The sequence below is a fragment of the Aspergillus tanneri genome, assembly GCF_003426965.1.
Source record: "Aspergillus tanneri strain NIH1004 chromosome Unknown AapTan_6_pilon_pilon_pilon, whole genome shotgun sequence".
Lineage (NCBI taxonomy): Eukaryota > Fungi > Ascomycota > Eurotiomycetes > Eurotiales > Aspergillaceae > Aspergillus > Aspergillus tanneri.
The window spans coordinates 3849841-3870856 of NW_022984633.1; the positions used below are offsets into that span (position 1 = coordinate 3849841).

Here is a 21016-nt window from a genome sequence, read left to right on the forward strand (position 1 = left end):
AGCATGTTGACACTATAGCTTTCCATTTTACGACTTTTGTTTTCCGATTTTTGTACGCACTTCATACCACTATATGGAGTTACGCTCCCAGATGCCAACACACTGGTAACCATTGTTAAAGATCTGTTACTTCAGCTCCATACTCTGAACTTTCTTACAAGATGGTGCTCGACATGCAGACGCTAGAAAGAGTAGCTGCCCTTGCAGCCTTGGTAGCAATGTCGCACTCAGGAATACTGGATATCGAAAACCTATCAGAGTATCCAGATTCACCGCAGTCTGCCAGAAGAACCGAGGCAATCGGGCAATACCAACGGAAGGGCATAAACGGACAGTTCCCAGTCCAAATACACCTGATTTCCCTGGCGGGTCAATCCAAAAACTCCAAGAGCCGTGGTTCTTTTCAGCTCGTCTATCCTTCACCCATGAAGACCTGTTTCGGGATGATATCAAAACCTTATTACCCTCCGAGCAGGACCCCTTGTATTGGCCGCCCTTACAGAGGCAGCTCCTTATCGCCACCGTCCGGGGGGGGTCGTTGACCAGATATGACTTCTAAAATCGCTGCCATTGCTGCTCCCATTGGTATTGAGGGGTGTATGTAATGGGCGGCGTAAGTCGTGAACGTGTAAAGTGTGCACGGTTTAAATTGATTTGTTCCCATAAGTTTCGCGTCTTCTAATATTATCCCCTCGAGTTGCTGTTGGACTGAGTATGTTGCTGTGTTGGTGCTATCTGCGTTACTAATCGCTGTCTTTAGTGTCTTGCGCAGCCGCATAGGCTCCAAAACTAGCCAGTGTAATCTAGTCATTGCCGCAACATCCCCACGTACACTGATTTCGGCCACAGCGTAGTGCTCAGGGTTCAAGCAGCTGCCCGAGCATCTATTAACCTTGGCGGACTTGGATATCCTCTCCATTCCCTGGGGACCTGCTGAGTACTCAATGTAGGCGTATGTTTTCGGCGCAGGACACTCCGGGTAGTGTATAGTGCTGCATGGCTGCGATAGCTCTGAACGTATCCCTGGCTGGGTAGTTTGACCGTTTCTAACCAATGAGTCGCCCTTTTGGCATGACCCACAGTTGTCATACAACTCGCGGTAGTCGTTAATGCAACAGCCAGCACATCTTGCGCTGAGCATTGTACCTGTCACAGCTCCTTGGTTTCTGGCTTCTGAGCCCGCGGAGTCCGGTTCAAGAATGTGTGAGAGTGTTGGAAATTGGGACTTCGGTATTACTGCAGAATCGATGTACCGCCTAAGCACATTGTATCGTAGACAAAGTACATGCCATGGATAAATGCTCACGAAGACATGCGAGATTCCCCCTGAGTCGCGAGACCTCATTGAGCACTCTCCGACTTCAACCGCAGTGGAGAAAACCAGGTTTGCTGCTGCCTCAAGAGTAATTCCGTGATAGACAACGGTATTCCATACAGCATTACGGGGTTCCTTCGCCCAGTAGTCTGTTGCTAGGTCGACCAGGTCATTCCAATTTGTGGGTATAGCAGCAATGGTGTTAGTTGTGGCACAAAACAGGCGGGTCCCCAAAGTGCAAACAGTAGCACACTCAATTCGGTAGTAGAATCCATTGTCAGCCTCAGCAGCTACACGTCCGCCGTCAATATCAGTCCTCTGCATTCTGAGCAACTTTAACAGCTGTTCAACTTTCACGTTTAGGGAACAGTATGTGTTCCCCGCGAGATGCATGCTTGCGCGTTCAATGTCACCGCGCAAGGCGTGCACGAAGGTGAGGCACCGGTTGATCTGCGCACACGCAAGAAAAAGTCTCCCCTGGTCAGCAATAGACCAGCCACCTCGACCCAGCCCCCAGTCGTCAAGCGCCACCATCTCACTCAGGGCAGTAGTAGTCAGGTCCAAGGCATCCGGATCCAGTGCTCCTATGGCATGTGTCCACCAGAGCCATACACTGAATATAGTGGGGGTTAAGACTGCGTGATTTTGGATCCCGACCGCTGTAAGTGCCTCACGAGTCCAATTGGGTTCGAGTGCGGGCGGTGATTTCTTTGCAATCGGCTTGCAGTGCTGCCTGTGTATATCCGCCAAAACCAAATCTGTTGTCCAGTTGTCTCGCTTGTTTATGTTTGCGGAGAGGAGATCGCGGGTGGTATATCCAGCCATGTGGGATATCATGAGGTTCGTGGCGATACGCTCCCATCGCGCGGACTGCCCAACTGCTTCCAAATCTGCACGTAAGCCGACAATAACTGCTTCTATAAGGCCATCGTTGGCACTCACTCGCCCACCGGGGCCGTCAAGGCAGTAGTTTGAGTCGTCCTCCCCCCCTTCAACAGCAACTTTACCTCCCACTGTTAGAGCGCCCACCGCACTTAATGTGTTCTGACAAATTTTATACGCCCACTGTCCGATCGCTTGCTCATTAGCTAGGGGGTACATTCCTTCCCAATTGGCAGGTGGGCACATAGGTCGTTCCATAATTAGATTGTTGAGCCTAGTAAGGCGTTTGCGCATATAGGTAGCTGGTACAGTACTCAACCAACCTCACCTCGTATGGTGTGATGAATCTACTTATCCGGGTAAATCAACCGGTCAGCTAGGTAAGATAGTAGAAGAAAAATCACTATATCTTTTTCAAGATATATTAAAAACTAATCCTTGATCTCTTCTTCTTCGAATAGATCAAGATAATATATAGAACACCCATAGATAGGATAACGATACACTTAATAAGATCATGAAAATGAATCAACGCGTCATCTTTGTGTTTAAACTGCGGCAAAACCGCGATTTTGGGTATCATAGTCAAAGCCACAACCACAAATTTACGGTTTTAGATATCACTTTGAAAACCACAACCACAACCGCAGGTTTGCGGTTTAACCACGGTTACCCATGGATAACAGCAAGAAAACCGCACTAGCGGAGTGGCCTTAATGGCTTGCCGTAAGCGGTGGTTTAACCTTATTTAGCCACTGACTGTTTTTCGGCTACGAGATTCTGGAGGTGACAAAAATGGTTGTGGCCGCTAGAATTGTTAGGCCCGGCCCAGGAAGCCCGGTCCAACTCGCGGGTTAACAAGTCTAGACAGGAATCCAAGGATGCTTAGAAGCAGTCGGGCTCAGATCCATTTTTGCTACATCCAGAATCTCGGAGCTGAAAAATAATTACAAGGTTAGAGTTTTAAAAAAAAGGCTATTTTAAGTACCATACAACTACTACTATGCTGTAATAGAAGCCAGCAGAATTGTGATGGCTTGGTTGACTCTGCGCTAGTAGAGATAAAACCACTTGACCATATAAAAAGGCACAAGAGCCAAGCCATCACAGCTGGTACGGCTATCTAGAGAGCAGGGATACCATGCCTACTATCAACGCGATATTTCTTTCATAATATTTCGAATCCCATTTACAACCTATATAGCAACCCATGCTAGTCCAGTAACTGCTTGGCAATTCCGCCGGGAATCCCATTCTTCTGTCAAGCGCCTCAACTTGGGCAATTGTTCCTCCCATTTCGCATACTTTTCAGTGGTAAGGTTGCCATTATGTCCATAAGCATGAAGCCGTTGGAACGTTGGGGTACTCCATATCCGGCATTGTACTTCCGCTGGCATTTTGTATAAAACGAGGTTCCCTCATCAATGGCCCGAGATAATTTCACTTTCTGTACGAAAGCAATCCTATACTCGTGACCTCATTGTTTTGAACCGATCTCGCATGTATTTTATCTCAGCAACCGAGATTGCACATACTGTCACTAATATGTGCTTTACAGGGTCTCTTTTAATCCATATTTTCCAACGCTCCTCGATTCAGCCCTCCAACGTCTAGTGAAGGTCACAAAGTATGTGACTGAACTAAGAGATCGCGAATATGTGGGACACACTCAACTGGAAATGGGTTTTCTGCTTCCATAACTTCTATATAGCAAGCTTTCAAAGAGCTACGAGCATGACTTTAATTCAAATGTCCTGATGAAGAGACTTTGCCCCGACTGGGAAACGTTAGAGCAGAAAACCCAGACCAGGCGCAAATCGAAGTTCAGAAAGCAGCTAAATTATGGCCGACGATGGTCAATCACAGCTGAAAAGCTCTCATTCGGAGTTATAATGCTAGGTGGAAGACGATTCAGCTCGATTATGTATGCTCCTATACTGTACCTCCTATGATTACTTCTAATAACAAAAACCAGACACTCGACTACTCCCATAAAAGACCTTTTAGGTTTACTTAGCCACATTGCTGAGCAGTATCCGGAAACAGTTAAGTTTTACAGGATGCTGGATAAGCCTGTGAAGGCTCTGCTAAATGGCTCCCCGCCGAGTGACGTGAATAACACTTGGATCTATGATAAGATTGAAGATTATCTTCGTGAATTGAACGTCTTGGTGACTAAAGGGAGATCAGAAGCCTCCACGCAGGATGGAAAAAGAGGTTTGAGTTCACGGAAACGAAAAAGGGTGTAACACTGAGTGTTTTCTTTTTCTTTTTCTTTCTTCTGTTTTCCTTTTTGGGTCTGTGGAAGGAGGAGGGACATTGCTGCATAGGCTGGGTCGTTGTTATTTTAAGAACGGATAGGACGGATAGCTCGTGGGCGTTAAGCCCGGGACAGGCAAGCCAGTCCCTAGGACAACAACAAATGTGTAAAGATAGAAACTCCTCTTGGTGCAATACTATTTGTGGAGATGCGTAATGCCTGGCAAGTAGACTAGTCCATGGTAGAGCCATAGACCGGCCACAATTCGGTCCACCTTCGCGAAGCAGGATGAATGGGCCGTACATGGTCCGGCCTTGCCTACTCTAGAATAACACAAGCTGATAGGCTGTGGTGATAATCAATGTTGTGATATGGGCGCATCCATCATGAGTCTAAGATGGCCAAAACAGGGATCTTATTGGCGGCATGTGAGTAACCAAAAGTACCTTCAGCACGAGACCACGAGTACAAAACGAGGCTGGCTAGTCAGGTTTTTTAAGAATCCCCAAACATTCTATATTAGCGATAATGACAATTATTTGGACTATGGAGGAGACTGCCATCGCTACCATTCTCGATATGCGGGGAGTTGGGCATGCAACAATTGCCAAGTACCTCACAAGCAAGATGGCCGAAGTGCGAGGAATCCAGGAAGGCACAATCCCCGGAGTATCAGTCGCTGCACTTCAGCTTGAGAGAACCACGGATGCAGTTACAAGTAAACTGGCACGAATTCGCAAGAAAAAACCAGAGCTCTGGCTAGGACAGGAAAAGGGATGGAACGAAAAGGCGGTTTACGAATTCTTATCATCCCATGTTGAGGGTGATTTCATTGCACACCTTATGACCACAGGCTGGAAAGCAATCGTCGATGTTTGTATTATCCTTTCTAGGACAAATATTCCATGAACTAATATACAAACAGACCTTACATATTGGCCAACCTATGGAGAGATTCATTGAGCATTGACATCATTCTATCTGGGAGCAGGAGTAATACCTTGGTAGCATTTGCCGGAGGAACATGCTAAGGTGTGAGGAAGTTATTTACCGGACTATTAGGCACAGTTAAGTTTGGGTTCCTGTAGCCGTGCTGGCATTCCTCACTGTTTATATAAACGTCTCAATCATTATTGGACTATCCGAGACCACTCTATACACAACTGTGAGTAGTGAATGCACGGACATGCTGGCTTAATTATAGTAGATAAGAAAGAAAGTAGCAAGTTATAATCTTATCTATAATAGATAGAAGAGGTGATTATCCAACAACAGTACATGAAAAACTCTCCTTCACTGTGGCCAAATATTAACAACTAGGGATGGCTAGTCCCCGTCTGGATTTCTACGTCTGCTGGACGCATAACTCGTTTTTTTCCGCGCGGAGGGTTGTAGAAGTGCACATCCCGGAGATGGCATTCCAAGTCCGCCAAGTTGTGAAAGTCTTCCTGACAGGCAGGGTGGCGGCAATGAAATCTTCCTGACAGCGCCCGGTAACTGAGATGGGACTGAACATGCTTGTACCAATCACTGCGATCAAGATACTGTGTCATCCGTTTGCAAGGACCTAAAATCTCGTCTCCCAGGCAGAATGGACAGAGGCCGGCTTTGACTGGGGCATTGCGAAACATAATCGGGTCACAACGAAGTAATTTCTGACTCTCACTAAGATGATCTTCACAGTGCTGGGTCCACTTCCCGTCATCATTATACCAAAAGTCACACTCAACACAAAGTTCCGCGAAATTGTTAGGACTCATAGCGGAAAGGCGTTTAGCGTAGCAACGGTACAGATGTAACCATCGCCGATGGGGGTAGTATCTAGCCATGTAAATATTCTGTGGCAGGGGAGATGCAAGGAGCTCTTACTTCTCAATTAGCTCGCCACAGATGCACTTCCCATCAATAGGTGTAAGGCTAGAAAGGTAGCAAATTGAAACCTCCTGCGAGCAGATAGCCTCCAATGCGCGGAGCGCCATACGGCCGGTGGGACTGCGTAGTTCGACCATAGTAGGGAGGATCCCAGCCAGCATGTCACGCTCCGGCATGACTTTTCGCGTATAGTAAAAAAGTGTCCTCTCCACACTGCCAGGCTGGAAACCCAGCTGACGAGTTTGATCCCGCCGCACACAGGCTAATTCGTCTAGATAAAGCCGCTGCCGTTGGTTCTCAAGACGGCGCCGCTGCTGCTGTATAGGCTTAGCCTCTTCTTTGTCTAACCCTGCTAACTGTTTCTTGAGAGATTGAATTTTGATATCAAGCTGAACGATGTCGACACGGTCCTGGAACTCGAGTTCTGCTTTAGCTGGAAGAGATTGGTAGAGCTGAGGGTTACGGCGTACGCCCATGCTGCGGTGGTTATCAATATGATCACGTCGGCTTTTAATTCCAAGGAATGAAGCGGCTCCATCGATCTCAACAACACGGTGAGCATATGATCTTCCAAAAGTATCCCTTTTTGTCTGTCCGGCAAACTTCATGCGGGCTGTCTCTGAGTGGTTCCTGTCTGCTATATCTTAGTATTAGCCGCTATACAAAGAAGGAATACTTACCAGCCTCCATAAGTGCCGATCGACGACAAGCTCGGACAGTAACATTGTCAGGATAGCCGGCCCGGTGTCCAAGTGCAGCAAACAATTTACCAAACGCGTCTGCTCCTCTAGCCCTCCCGGTAGAAGCTTTGATAGCTTGCTCATCTCGAGGGCGAAATACCGGCGTCTCCAGTATATCAGATTTAAAATGAATTGTGTCGATAACTTTATCCTCCCCCTCTTGAAGAGTACCGCTAAGCAACTCCACTTCGTCCAGGATGTCGTCTACGGATTCATAGTCACGGAAGGCTCGATCAGCAAATGCTAAAGGTAGGAAAAATGTCAGAAGGTTAAGGAAAATTGGCATTTCCTCTGTATATTTCTCATAGAAGCCGTGTATTGGGAGGTCCGATTCTTGCTTCCTCCAGTACCCCTTGAGGTAGTCTCGGCTGTAGTTCAGGACAAGCATGACTTCGCCCTCAACCCACTCAATACAGAGTCGAAAATGCTATAACGCAATTAGTATGTTGCGAGATTTGGGAGGGTGTTTATACTTTGTAGCACGCTGCCATCACAGCCGCGCGTAGGTTCTTCTCAGCGTCTTGATCCCCACGTTCGCGGGCCAGACTCCGACGAGCTGTAGACTCGTGCACCTCACCTGTTCTAGCTGACGTAAAGCAGTATAAGAGCATTGACGCACTGAGTTCCACTCTAGTCCTTTCCGGATATTTTCCACGATATTCATAGGCGTCCTGGCACCAAAGGTGCTTCTTGACGATTCTAAGATCGTTTCGAGAGAACCCGTCTCTGGACATTTGAATATCAGGGATGTGTATCAACCGGTTCAGGTCCTTCTTAAGCCACTACATAACCGGGTTAGATTACTGACTTTCCTTAAGCACAAGCCTACTAACCTCCCTGATTGTCGTACTGACATGCTCTGGAACATTGTAATTCCGCCGCCGAGCAAGGCCGGCGTCTAAATCTCTTCTCTTGCCTTCAAGAGTACTCAGAACTGGCGTTTTGTCTTCACTAAGACGGCCTTTCAGGTTCATCGCCAAGAATTCCATAAACCCTTTGTAAGTTCGGATATCTGGCGGTGAGACAGCACCTGGGTGGTTTGTGACAAACCTGGGCATAATCAGCAGCGGATAACCATGTTAGAACGGATGGTTTCCTACATATCAAAATAGCTAAGGACTCGATCATATTCTCTTTCAGTACGATCTAGGACAGATCGTTGTATTTCGGAATTATCATGGTTGTCGAGATTGATCACCTTGAAGCCTTCAGGTAACATCGCTAGTAATGCTTCTGATATGCAGCTGATAGAGAAGACAACCACCTGTAGAGGTATTTATATTCCACCTGAAGACTAGAATGTGGTGAGAAAGAGCGAAGACAAAATGACGGCTCCATGCTGTTAAATATGAAGGCTGTCTCAAAATTAGCGCAAATGTTCAAAAGCACCTTCTGGCTCTTCAGGTGAAGATTATTCAGGTCACTGAAGAGGGCCCTGAAGAGGCGCGTAAAGCGGCGGGACGCCCACGAGGGGTTTGGGTGAGCACAATCATACTAATGCTGTTGTATGTTTTTTTTTCACCGGCTATTTTTGATTTGTGTCAGTTTCATTGTGCCCTCCAACTGAAGCTAATCTATATCCGTGTGTTGTCTAAATATTTATCGAAAAAGAAAAGAAAAGATGAATGAAGTAGCGCCATTCATTCCCTGGCCAAGTTTAGAGGTGCCAACAACCGGATGTACTGTAGTCTATAACAATTTTGACTGTATAGGTAACATGAGACCCCCCAGATACGCTGGCGGACCTATCGGGCGCCATTCCAGTGAAATTGAGGCAGATCAACCGCATTCTTCGGGAGGGGCCGGCGGTTTCTCCAAACCAATTGTGTCGCGCAAGGACTATATTGGGTTAGTTTCGATTATCATTCCATTTGTAATAAATAGACGCCCACGCCTCTGCCACTCCCTCTTTCACAGAATCACCCGCCGTCCAAAAACACTCTGTGCACTATTTTCGGAAGAGCATAATGCAACGGATACACTCACTTTTAAAAATTGGGTTCTTAGTTTTTTTTTTCCCACATCGCATGGCCGCCACCTCTTGTTACAATCCCGATGGCACCAAAATTGAATCCAGCGAATTCCAGCCCTGCCGATCGAACACAACACATTCCATGTGCTGCGCAACATCGGGAAGGCTCTCATATACGGTAGATTCATGCATGTCGAATGGTCTCTGCTCCAATCCCTGCCGCCTAGATGGAATATGCAATTCGGAATCAGGAGGGGCGATTTGGCGCGAGTCTTGTACCGATCCAACTTGGACAAGTCCGTTTTGCTTGCGGGGAATTTGCACAAATTCATCTGTAGGTCCACAATCTCAACCGTAACATGATGATTGAACTTAATCCCATTTTATCATACATACTGACCAATCCCTGCTCATAGGTTGCTAATGGTAATGCAAGCAGCAACGTTGTTATGACTCAATGCCTTGAAGATCAATCATGGTGCTGCGGCTCTATGTCTCCCAGTTCTTGCTGTGCTCAATCGGATCGATTTGTTTTGCCAGCAACTGTTGGCGCCTCATCCTCGACATCAGCAACTCAGTCGACATCAGCAACGCAGAAAACCTCGGCCCCAGCCAGTACTGCTAGTGCAACAACTACGACACTATTTAATCAAACAGGAAACCAGTCAAATACAGAGCAGCTGAAATTAGGATTGGGTATTGGCCTTGGGATCGGGATACCCGCGATCCTTTTTGGGATGGCCGCAATCATTTTTTTTAGGAGGCGTCGCAGGGCTCAACGTGACGTAGTTTCAAATGCACCTGTTGCAATAAAGGATTCTCGCACCTATGATAAGCCCCAGCTAGATGGTACAGGTGTGTCTGAATTGAATGGTGACAGTGTGCCTGGTGCGCATCCAGCCGAGTTAGCAGGGTGATATTTCGCCTAATATTCAGCTTCAAGGCAAGCACCTTTATTCTATTTCTTTGGCTTAGTAGATCTAACGAGCAGCAGAATCGTACAACGCATAAGTCGGTTTCTCCCACGACTCTCCGCAGCGGTGTGTCGACTTAACTTTGCCTTGAAGCTAATTCTTAAGGTAATAATGACGACATAGATTTATCTTTATATGCTTTTTGAATAAATGTATTCCATTCAGACTGTACTAAAAAAAACTGGAAGGAATTACCAGAATACACTAGAAGTAGTGTTAGCAAATGGAGTTGTTTCGACCTGAGGAGGAATTGCAGTATAATATACCCAATAGCCTAGCTAATTATATTCTTTGGAAGGTCATGTTCTGGCTATTATATGGAACCTTGTGCAGGACAGATACCTCATTTACACATAATTCTCTAGAACTATTTTTTGATCTGCTTTGTCGCGATTACAGAAGTTATCCCTTCATAAGCTCGAATCTGGAAGGGCAGTTCAAGCAAAATTATCAAAGCATATTTATAGTCCCTATCTGCGCACCGCTGGTGAATGCTGGCAACCTATTTTTTGAGATTATTCTTCATGCAAATCAATGGCTGGGTAATGATACAGGCATACTAATGCTGGATCACGCCGAATGCGGCAACATTTATTAAATGAAAGGCTACGCTCGCAGTTCGACCAAAGATGAGTGCCATATGGACGTTATATGAAGATTGGTTTTTGTTCCATAAAACAGAAAAGAAAGAAAAAGAGAAAGATAAAACACGGATACTATGGGTGTATGAGGGTTCTACGGTCACATGACAAAAGTCTATGAAATTCCGCGCCACGCGACATGCCACCCAATATTATGCTTTATCTTTTCAACCACCTAGATCAAGCCTCGCACTCCTCTACGGTCTACTAGTTCTAATAAAACCAGTAGACAGAGATTGAAACCATTGCAGCCCGGAGTTATAGTTGGTAGATTTCTTGCAGGCCAGAAAAAGGCTGATATTCAACGCGCGTTGAATTTGCTATATACAATTATTCAAACAACCATTGAAACATATCAGACCTCTACTACTGGGGCTAGTTCTCCTCGCTCCGGACGGCCAGGGATCCTTTCTGCTGTTGATAAACGATATATTCTTTTATAAATTAAGTGGGATCCCTTTACTAAAACAGAAGATATTGCAAGGGGCTAGAGCCCCTTAGCCTACTCGGGCCCTCAGCCCTCGTGTTTCCTTTCTCCTCGCCTGCCACATGATTAGTATATTGATTAGTACACTCTATCATGTGACTTCTTCCCCCCTATCTCGCAATCGTCTCATCGCTGTTTCCTCTTCTCTTTCCTCTTCGACGATTCCTTTTGTATCCACCCTAGTTATTAGGTTATAGAGGTTTAGCCCTTGACAGATATCTGCAAATTACTTGACAAGCCTATTTATGCACGCACTGTTGCGCCCATGTTGAAAGAATCGGGGTATGGCCACCGGAGAGCGCAAAAAAGACCTCAATTAACTGAGCAAATAGCTAAACTGCACTATCAATGGGCATATACACCCAAGGATCGGACGTAGATGGCTGCCAACGTCTTTTAGTGTGGTGTGGAACGTCGCTGATTATTGATGTGACATGTGTACACCGTACGAGTCTGGTTTTCCATACAAGTCTTATTAAGCTTGTCACTCAGTACGAACGTTAACCTGAATTATGTAGTATGGATATGATGGAATACTTGTCCCCATTAATTTTATTGTACTATTATTCAACAAATCAACCCCTTAGAACTCGGCCAACTTTGAAGATCTTTCTGTAAATTTTTAATAATATTTAAATATTATAGTTATCTACTATCCGCTACACTATTATTACATTTAGACTAAATTTAGAAACATGGAGGTTTAAAAACCAAATTTACAGTAATAGACCTGTAATGCCAAGAACTATCTATGATTATCTTGTATTATCGATAATATTGTAAGTCTACAAAGTAATGCCAAGCATTATGGACGGGTATTGAATTCATACTAATCCATAGTACTATTTACTAACATACCGAGTATGGATGGAACCGGGTATTAGTATATGGAAAACCAGCCTTGTACGAGCAGGCGAATGTTCTGTTGAGTTTGGCAAAGGAAAGAAAATCAATGGGTATGGTGGCTCAACTGTTATCGTGCTGTACAACTTTACTATCCTTGCTGCTTCTACTATTGCAGAAACTCAACTCATTTCTCTGTTTTCCGGGAGTCCCATTCCTTGAAACTGTCACATTTTATATCATTCTAGAGATAGTTGCTGAAAAGGCATCTCCTGTAGCTATTGATTGCGAATCAGCCAGCCCGTCTAAGCCTGATGCAGTCTATTCATACCGCGAGCATACATGACCCCCTTCCGGCCTCCCTCCCCACTATTGAACGGAGATATTTTCGAACCTGAAAAGACATAGTACAGCTGCTAGGATGGTCTACAAAAAGCTTGTTGAGAGTGATCAAGAGGGGCATCGGTGGGTTGTTGTTTTGGTATTGACGCGGAATTCTATTAAGAGACTGGAAAATAATAGATTTGCGCTTGAAGGTATTTCCTTTAGATTCGAGAATGATGACAACAAGGGCCTCATGAAAATCCCAGGCCCCAGCCATGGCTACACTACGAGATATTTGAGAACACGTATAAACTTACTCATGGACAGTATGGGCATCGACGATCAGTATTAAGCCACACGACTACAAGTCCAATTGTATAGGTTTAGAGTAAATGAAATTCAAATATATGGAAATAATAAAAACTTCACTTTGTCTTTGGCAAGGTGGTCGAGTGGTTAAGACGTAAGACTTGAATCCTCATTGGACGAAATCTTATCCCTTAGGGGTCGCGCGTTCAAATCGCGTCCTTGTCGTTTTTATCTTTTTGGAGCGTTCAGATCGTGTCCACATTTTTTAATTCCTTTTATCCTGTAGGTGTCGCGCATAAATTGCATTCCTATTGTTTCTTTTTTTTTCTTTTTCTTTTTTTTTCTATCTTTTCCTATTCCAACTGTTATCCTTAACATGTAGTTACACCAAAATTATAAATTACGTCATCCGAGGCGAAGTCGAAACTCCTCAGCTACAACAGAGAAATATCCGTGATTTGGGATCCGATTACCTTCGCGAGCGCGTAGCGTCATTCCCCCTGAATCACCTCCATTCCTTTAGATAGTAATTTAGAGATAGGGAGAGAGAGCACGCGGTGATCGCGTTCGCCGTGCAGTCAATACAGTTGATATTATTATTCTCCCTAGTAGGCTACCGGCGTGTAGCTGGTACAGTGATTCCTTCCCCTGAGCGAAGGATCATAACAACCAACCATTCAATCATAACCATCCACCTCATAATTTCTCCTTAGTAAGTCCGCCTGGATGACATCGTATCCCTTAGGGGACGTGTGCAAATCTCACCTTTGTTTGTCTTTGTTTTCCCCTTATTTTCCCGCCCACTGCGAAGGTAGCCTAGCATGTCTTCAGAATCGCCAAAACTAGGGATTTTCATCGATTTTTAATGGTGGATTCATTCTATTCGACTGCAAGTCCCCTTTTCGCAGACTTTGATGACGTTGTTGGAAGTAGTGCTTCACGTTTGTGTGACTTGTGTTATCTATATTGTTTGGCTTGGCTTGCCAGGCAAATCTGGACCGAATAAACTACCCATAACTTGGCCATAACTTGAATTCAAGTTATGGATTGTCTTACTGCAGTCGGATGGCCTTCACAATTTTTATGTCTGTGTAAGCATGGTCGAAATACAGCATGGCCATCTTAATTCTCATGCTGGAGGATTAGAGGTATTGCCGGATGATCCATTCTGGTGCTCTAAACTCAGTCTTGATTATAATGCATTCTACTATCATGGATGTAGGCTGATCGTCGGGACGGGATTCGGGTTACCGGACGAGTTTTAGTCCCGTCCCATATTCCCATGGGAATTGCTTTTCTTAATATAAATGACATACAGGCTATTAGCAAAGTACTAGTGGGGTGATATATTATTCTACCATTGCGTCAGATATACGTACAGGGTGTTATAGAATTTGATCTGTATTCCAATATCCTATATTTTATAACGAATTCTTAAATCCGTGATAGACAGGCCGTAAACTGAGTTAGCTTACTTGGATTAGAACTGATCAAGACATTTTTTTTCTTTTTGCCTGAAGCTGTCTCCATATTGTCGTTAATGTCGCTGTTATCTGCACTAGGTCACATTCAATCTCGAAATCAACCTTTGAACTTGCTCCTCAGCTTCTGCAACACATTTGGAGACTTAGAGGAAGAAGTGGTTGCACTACCGTCTCATGCCTGTCTTCAGTAGCCATGCGCAGAGCTAACTGAGTGCTTTCCCCTCTTGATCCCTGATGTCTCTCTTCTTTCACTTCACCCTCCTCCAAATCTTGACTAGCACCATGCTCAAGACGCAGTCTCACGATATCCACGTACCTAATTCTGTTTGCCAGACGTATGGCTGTCTCTCTTGTCCTCGTTCCCTCGGCTTCTTCCTCTACCACAGCGTCGACAACAGCAACCTTCTCAAGTAGGCGCCGCACCATCCCCTCATTCCTATCCTCGTTTTGGATGGCCAAATGTAACGCCGTTTGATTTCTTTTGGTAGTTGCTCATTTCATAATGTTCTCACTGGTTCCCCAGTAACCCTCTCTCGCCTTCATCACGACTATCTCCTCTTGGTCCTCCGCGTTGATTATACCCCTCTTCTCGAAAAGCAGCTCCGCCAGCCCCTCATTTTCAGGCACATTATGGACTGCCAAGTGCAGCGCAGTTCTCGTTCTTGTTGTTATTGTCTTTCTCAAGTTCCAGCAGCCTTCCCTCTCATCCATCTCCTCTTTCATCTGTACTACCTCCTCCCTCTCATTTACATTAACATTGGCACCGTTCTCTAGCAGAAGCCGCTCTACTCCGTGCTTATCGCTACCCGTGACTGCAGACTCAGTGTCGTCCTTTATCTGGTCGTAATGTATTTTGTGATGGTTCTCCTTGAACCGCAGTAGCTCTCCTCCTCTTCTTTAGCTTCCACCACCTGCACTGCACTGGCACTGACATTTGCCACTCTCCAGCAGCAGGTGCACCACAGTTTCATGCCTGTTCATAACGGCCCAGTGTAATGCTGTCATTTTCGTTTGTCGTCGTTCTTCTCCGCATGACTTTTCGACTCGGAGTAGCCCTCCCTTTCCTCTTTCTCTGAATTGACTTCTGCACAATTCTCGAGCAGGAGCTCCACCACTGCCTTGCGTCTATACTCTGCAGCCCGGTGCAGTGCTGTCGCTGTTTTCCCTCTGGAATGTCGTGTGTATCTTTCTCTAACAACAGCCGGACAGCCTCCACGTGGCCCTTCTTTGCCGCCAAATTCAATACGGTCTCTTTCGGTTCCCTTTGTTTCTCACCTTCCTCCAGCAGCAGTTGCGCAACATCCTTGTGTGCAGTTTTTGTTGCCAGGTCTAGTGTGGTCATTTGTTCTTCCTTCAGGTGGATGTGCGCTCCCTTCTCTAGTAACAGTCGGAGTGATGTTTGTTTGGCTCCCATCCCCGTCTCATTAGCAGCGGCGACAGCATTGGCATCCGCGCCAATCTCGAGCAGCATACGCACCACCTCTTCGTGCCCGCTCTCGGAAACTCGGAGCAACCGTATGCCAGATGGTTGGCATCTTCCCCACGTGATGGCAACGCATCCTGGATTGGTGGCCACACTGGGACTTGCCGCTATTGCGTACATTTGCCATTCCACACTACAGTATCGGAGAAAGCAGTGTGCAATCAGAAACTGCACAGGTACGGAGGGATAATATAATTCACTTTTTCGTCCGGAGGCGATTATCTACGTGCCTTGCTTGAGCTCCATACTGAGATATCGCCAGCAAATTTCAAACATCCGGAGTTTATCTCATTCGGATTGATGATATACTTGGATGGCGGGTGGTATGAGAATAAGTAATTCTTTAACGATGGATGAATCGGATAAAGAAGGCCGGTGTTATCATCCAACGAAACAAGGGTTCCACAGTTCCTGTAGGAGTGTTGATGTTCTTCCAAGAACGAACGCGTTGGAGCGGAGCTTTCTTTCCCTCTTTCCTTGTCCAAGGTCCATATCATTGCCAGCTCCAATCGGGTAGGTTGTCGCCAACTAAGGATTACCCAGTGCACAAGTTTGGCATCGTCGACGGCATCCTCTTCAATCCGGCTTAATATTCGGTCGTATACTTTGATCAGAGAATTCGGCAAGTTGTCCAGCTTATCGCGGACTTTCTCGGTTCTAGGAGCGTTATTGAGGTCGTCGTTTAATAGAGACGAAGCCCATAAAATGATCTCTCCGATTTTTCCAGTTTTAATGTGAATCGATTTCTCTGGGAGACATTTCTGGCTTTCACTCGAATGAATTTAGCTACATCCCGTCCCAACCAGGACAGAAGATGCCCCGCTAGAATATTTCTTCACTACTAAAACTTAGGCTCTTAGTGAGCCGCATTAGTAGCGTATAGCTAGGGGTTTCAACATTATCAGGGCTATGATGGAGTGGCAGGTGGTATACAGGGAATCTAGTGCGGCCAAATTTAAATATGGAGGTGTATTTGAGCGATAGTATACTCTCCACACTGCTTATCCAAGTCACTGAATTTGAAGGACCATGGAAATGATTATCTCATTCTAAATCACCTTTTTGTAAGCATTTTTGGATTCGCAGCTGCACTTGGTCAGCCGAAGCGCTAAATGAAATTGTATCCCCCGCAATCTGCTCACATTCCTGGCGCTAAACAATGACAGGTATCTAGAAGAGGCAAATCTCAGGACTTCAAAGCCAAGATAAGCTGCGTTTTCCCTTAATCATCTGCTCTCCAGACATTAATATTCTCTGGGTATCCTGTCCTAGTTCATCCTACTCGGCTTTGGTTCTCGATCATGGTGGACCTTATTATAATGGAGATGTGTATGAGGTTTGACGAAGTTGCCTGTGTTAGAAGCGACGAAATCTTCTCAGCCTGGATAAGTCATTAACGAAGATGTATTCCGAGAGACTGAGAGAACAATTATAAACTACCGTGTCGAGCTGCTCATGAACTTTGCTCAACGAAAAGGTTCATTTAACCTGATATTTCGCATGAAGTAATGAAGCCTCGGTATTACACTTTATCCAGCGGCATACCTCCATTTCAATTCTGCATCTTCTGTTCGATAGAATAGGTGAAGAAAACCCCGCTGGGCTAGGCGCGTTTATCGTGATGGAATACATTGAAAGTGTCTTTGACTTTGTAGATGCTCTAATACTCCTAGTATCTCTGACAATGGGCGGCCGATTCCCGATCCCAATATTTCCAAAAAAAGACTTCAGTTTGTCTATGGAGGCATGGGAGATATTATACTTCAACTAACAAAACACTCGTTCGACATGATTGGACGCATATCAAACAATGAGGATGATAATTTTGATGGCATGTGAATTATCACCTGCCATACATGGACGTTCAAACATGAATGAACTTATTCAACTTGGCAACTTCCCTCAGCATCTTCTCACGCGGCCAACGCAGACTTTACAACAGCTTCTGCATATTTCGTTTCCCTCGCGGTAATGCACATGACTCACCTGTCTACACCTGACTACACAACGCAACGATGCTATCCACTCCGCAGAAGACTGTAAACAGAAATACATTACCTGTGTCGATTTCGAAAATTTGCTCGAGAAAACTGACTTTGTCGCTACAATTATGGCCCGTTCATGTCTATATGTGATGATCTGGGTCCCGCAAATGTTCCGGTAAATGCTCAGTATAGAGCCGTAGCGGCGATAGGCTGGGAGTTGTTGTATGTTACCACTCTAGAGTTTGCTTCTAGTCCACCATTCTGACTTCTTCTTGAGCGTCCTGAATACTGGGAGAAAGGACTAGATGATTGGGCTCGCGAGTATGAGCAGCGGCTAGAGGTATTCTTACAGGAAATTGAGAAACGCGAAGAAAGTGCAGCCAGTCGGGGTATCCGGCTGAAAGTCTCGCGAGTCATATGAAATAGAGCTGGGAAAATGGATATTTTTGGGTATATAATTGTGTATTGGATATAGTATATTGGGATAGAATCTACCGTCGATTCTTTGGAGGGGATCTGAATGATCGACGTGAACTACTTTCACAAGAGAAAAATAAAAGAGAAGGATGAACCTGTGCAAAGAAAGCTTGCAGAGAAGGAGGAGCGGATTTTGAAAGAGTGGTGAATTGGAAGTAATGATGATTTAAGCCACACATGCAGTACTCTACCAAGGAGGATCAAGAAAATTCTTCAATTTATTAAAAATGATATTTGGTCCCGAGTCTATTACAGACGAGGAAAAGCACGAAACAGAAGGATGATTAACAGGCATTGGTGACCCGGAAACATATGACGTCATTTATATAGACATGGATTTCCTCTTCAGTTTTGCCTTGATGCATGCTACTTTATCAAGCGTTACATTAATGTCTATTTGATTATGCGCCCAATATTCAAGCATTCATTTTTATGATCTTGCTGTCTTATGAGCCGCTATTTAGTTTATTACTAAATGTATACATATCGTCAGCTAGAAACTGCACTTCATCCTCGATACCTGCGCCTCTCGGTCACCAGTATTGAAGCAAAAGTATTTGCTAAGTACCTTATGCATGCAGCGCCCCCATTTTCAACAGCCACTAGCACTAGCTACAGTATGGTTGTTGCCTACCACATTGGCTCGCCCCCAAGCGCCTGGAGAAGGTCCGAGCCATTACGACTATAAGCTAGCAAAGAAAGCTCAGCACCAACTACTTTACCTCAGGTGAGTGCTTTCCATTTCTGGCTACCGCCCTTCAGTACTCATACGACCTCGAAAGATTAACCTGCACAGACCAGCAAGAACCACGGAATCACTAGGAGAGCGCCCAAGCCTAACGCCAGCAGACTGGGACCAAAAAGGCCAACCCCCTATAAATCGAAACACAGGAGGCAGTGTGCATGCAGTAGCTCCGGGGCGCTAAACGGGTGATTCCCAATCCCGCGAACGCTCGAGCCACAGATGACCATCCATGTGTTTGAACTACTGCAAGTTCTGACAGGGGTTTCGGCGCTAAACGGCCTCCGGTCCTGATAGTGTCATGTGCGCTTGAAATGGGGTGTCTCGATCCATAATTAAGCGGGCGGCGAAGCCTTGAGCGCTTGGGCTGTGTTGTTAGCTATATAAGAGGCTGAGCTGAGTCTGACAGACATGGAAATGGAGTTGTGCGGCGCAGCTGGAAGCTCATATTTCTTCCATATTCTCGAGCGACTGCCCCCGAGGCTAGATTCTTTGCCTCTTCTAATAAACCCAACTCGACACGAAGAATCCATTATGTCCGACGAAACGGCGCCGAAAACTCCGCCCTTGACTACTTTGTACCGCAGTGTAGTGACCCCACCAGATTCGGGTAGTTCTATCGACAACCCCATACTTATATACGATTCTGATGACTTAGACGACTCAAGTATGGAGGTTCTTCGTGGACCTCTTCGTCAACTAGCTGATAACAGTCCATCGCCCTCCCCTCGGCCTGCGGACAAATTGAAGCCTAAAAAGACCCGGCGTCATGATAGAGATTCCTCTCTTTCTGGAGATGATAATGTAGAAATGCGGGATGATATTGAGCATGTCGAAGAATCGGACCTCGCTACAATCGAGAATGGTACGAGGTTTGGGTCATTTCAATCAGTGGCTGGCAGTGTGCTAAAAAATATCACTTTACAGCATCTCACAACACACCTCGGAGCTCTCCAGAACCGTCATCGGACATTCCAAATGACAGTGCTTCTCCAAGGGACCATGATACAGTCGCAATTCCCGCGACTCCTCCCTCACCCGTCGCAGGGCCATTACCAATTTGGAAGCTGGAAATGAAAATCAAAGATATCATTTTAAAAGACGCCACGAAGACGGAACTAGAAAACGAGGGCCAGGCCTATATATATGGAGATCCGAAAAACGAGGCAGGATATTTCAAAGTGGGAAGATCCAAAACCGCAATGAGGCGCGTACAAGGGCTCCAAAAGTGCAAACATTACACCTTCGAATTGATAGATGTCGTACCCCGAGAGCGGAAAATTCGAGGGTTCGGCCGTTTGGAGTCGTTAGCGCAAGCTGAACTCACGAATATGAAGTACTCATTCGACTGCAAGTGCTTCACGGTACACAGAGAATACTTTACCGGACAAAACCATGAGGCCTTAGAGATCGTTGCTAGTTGGTTCAGCTGGCTGAAACACAATCCTTATGACGAGGCATTTCGGCTTTCTCCTTTCTGGACGGATAGACTTGATCTTCTTGGAGGGGATGCATTCAGTCATCTCAGATGCCCTAGCGCTCAATGCCACTCCAATGAGGACATCGGTGGTAGCTCATGTCAAGCATGTCTCCGGATACGCTTGAAAGCATGGATTTACGTGACTGATTTCGATTATTTTAAATATGAATGTCGCATGAGGGTTGGCAGGGAGTCGATCCGCAAAGCCATGTACTGGATGTGGCCCTATTTTGGGGATCGCATGTTGATCCTCATTGATGGCTGGGAGAATATAGAATTTCTGGTTAATTTTTTGTTGGCCCCGACAACTCATTTGAAACTCCTTTCGGCATTAGTGCTATGGTGCTTATACAGTGTGCCTGCTGCGTGCAACGTGTACTGCTTTATATACTGCGCCATCGCCTATTCACGGATTATGAGCGGATTGGGCAAGAGAGCAGATGGCCCTCAATTGACAAAGAACCCAACGTGCCCTCGAAGACCCAGGAAAAAAGCCCTTGGAACTTTGATTTCACCAGGACCTGAGATCGAGCCAGCAGCTGAGAAGGAGACACCAGATAAACAAGAGCATCGCTCCAGGAATTGCTTGGTGAACAATGAACCAATTGACATAAATATTCCCGGGGGCTATAGCACCCCTAATTCCCAGGAAATGTCTGAAATCCCGTATGTATAACCCAACCCGTTCTTGACCCTGAACCGAGCAAGAATGACTGTCGGTAATGGCAGCCAGGAAGCTGGCACGA

General features: G+C 45.6%; 5 protein-coding genes and 1 non-coding gene across 6 annotated transcripts; 3 read left to right on the plus strand and 3 right to left on the minus strand.

Moving 5' to 3' along the window:
* Positions 1 to 496: 496 nt before the first annotated feature.
* On the minus strand, positions 497 to 2455 carry ATNIH1004_009278 (uncharacterized protein; the record flags this gene model as incomplete). Its single annotated transcript, XM_033573876.1, has 1 exon — positions 497 to 2455. The coding sequence occupies one exon, from the start codon at positions 2453 to 2455 to the stop codon at positions 497 to 499; it is 1959 nt and encodes a 652-aa protein (XP_033424428.1).
* Positions 2456 to 4985: 2530 nt separating this feature from the next.
* Positions 4986 to 5427, plus strand: ATNIH1004_009279 (uncharacterized protein; the record flags this gene model as incomplete). The annotated part of the gene is made up of 2 exons (XM_033573877.1): positions 4986 to 5330; positions 5383 to 5427. 2 exons carry the CDS (start codon positions 4986 to 4988, stop codon positions 5425 to 5427), a joined length of 390 nt encoding a protein of 129 aa, XP_033424429.1.
* Positions 5428 to 5750: 323 nt separating this feature from the next.
* On the minus strand, positions 5751 to 8288 carry ATNIH1004_009280 (uncharacterized protein; the record flags this gene model as incomplete). Its single annotated transcript, XM_033573878.1, has 7 exons — positions 5751 to 5753; positions 5807 to 6278; positions 6327 to 6966; positions 7010 to 7496; positions 7543 to 7851; positions 7903 to 8119; positions 8170 to 8288. The coding sequence occupies 7 exons, from the start codon at positions 8286 to 8288 to the stop codon at positions 5751 to 5753; spliced, it is 2247 nt and encodes a 748-aa protein (XP_033424430.1).
* A 4460-nt stretch (positions 8289 to 12748) lies between these two features.
* Positions 12749 to 12844, plus strand: ATNIH1004_009281. The gene has a single exon. It is a non-coding gene; the product is annotated as a tRNA-Ser (tRNA).
* A 2226-nt stretch (positions 12845 to 15070) lies between these two features.
* Positions 15071 to 15706, minus strand: ATNIH1004_009282 (ankyrin repeat domain-containing protein; the record flags this gene model as incomplete). The annotated part of the gene is made up of 1 exon (XM_033573879.1): positions 15071 to 15706. One exon carries the CDS (start codon positions 15704 to 15706, stop codon positions 15071 to 15073), a length of 636 nt encoding a protein of 211 aa, XP_033424431.1.
* A 3618-nt stretch (positions 15707 to 19324) lies between these two features.
* On the plus strand, positions 19325 to 20946 carry ATNIH1004_009283 (GIY-YIG nuclease family protein; the record flags this gene model as incomplete). The annotated part of the gene is made up of 2 exons (XM_033573880.1): positions 19325 to 19655; positions 19718 to 20946. 2 exons carry the CDS (start codon positions 19325 to 19327, stop codon positions 20944 to 20946), a joined length of 1560 nt encoding a protein of 519 aa, XP_033424432.1.
* Between the last annotated feature and the right edge of the window lie 70 nt (positions 20947 to 21016).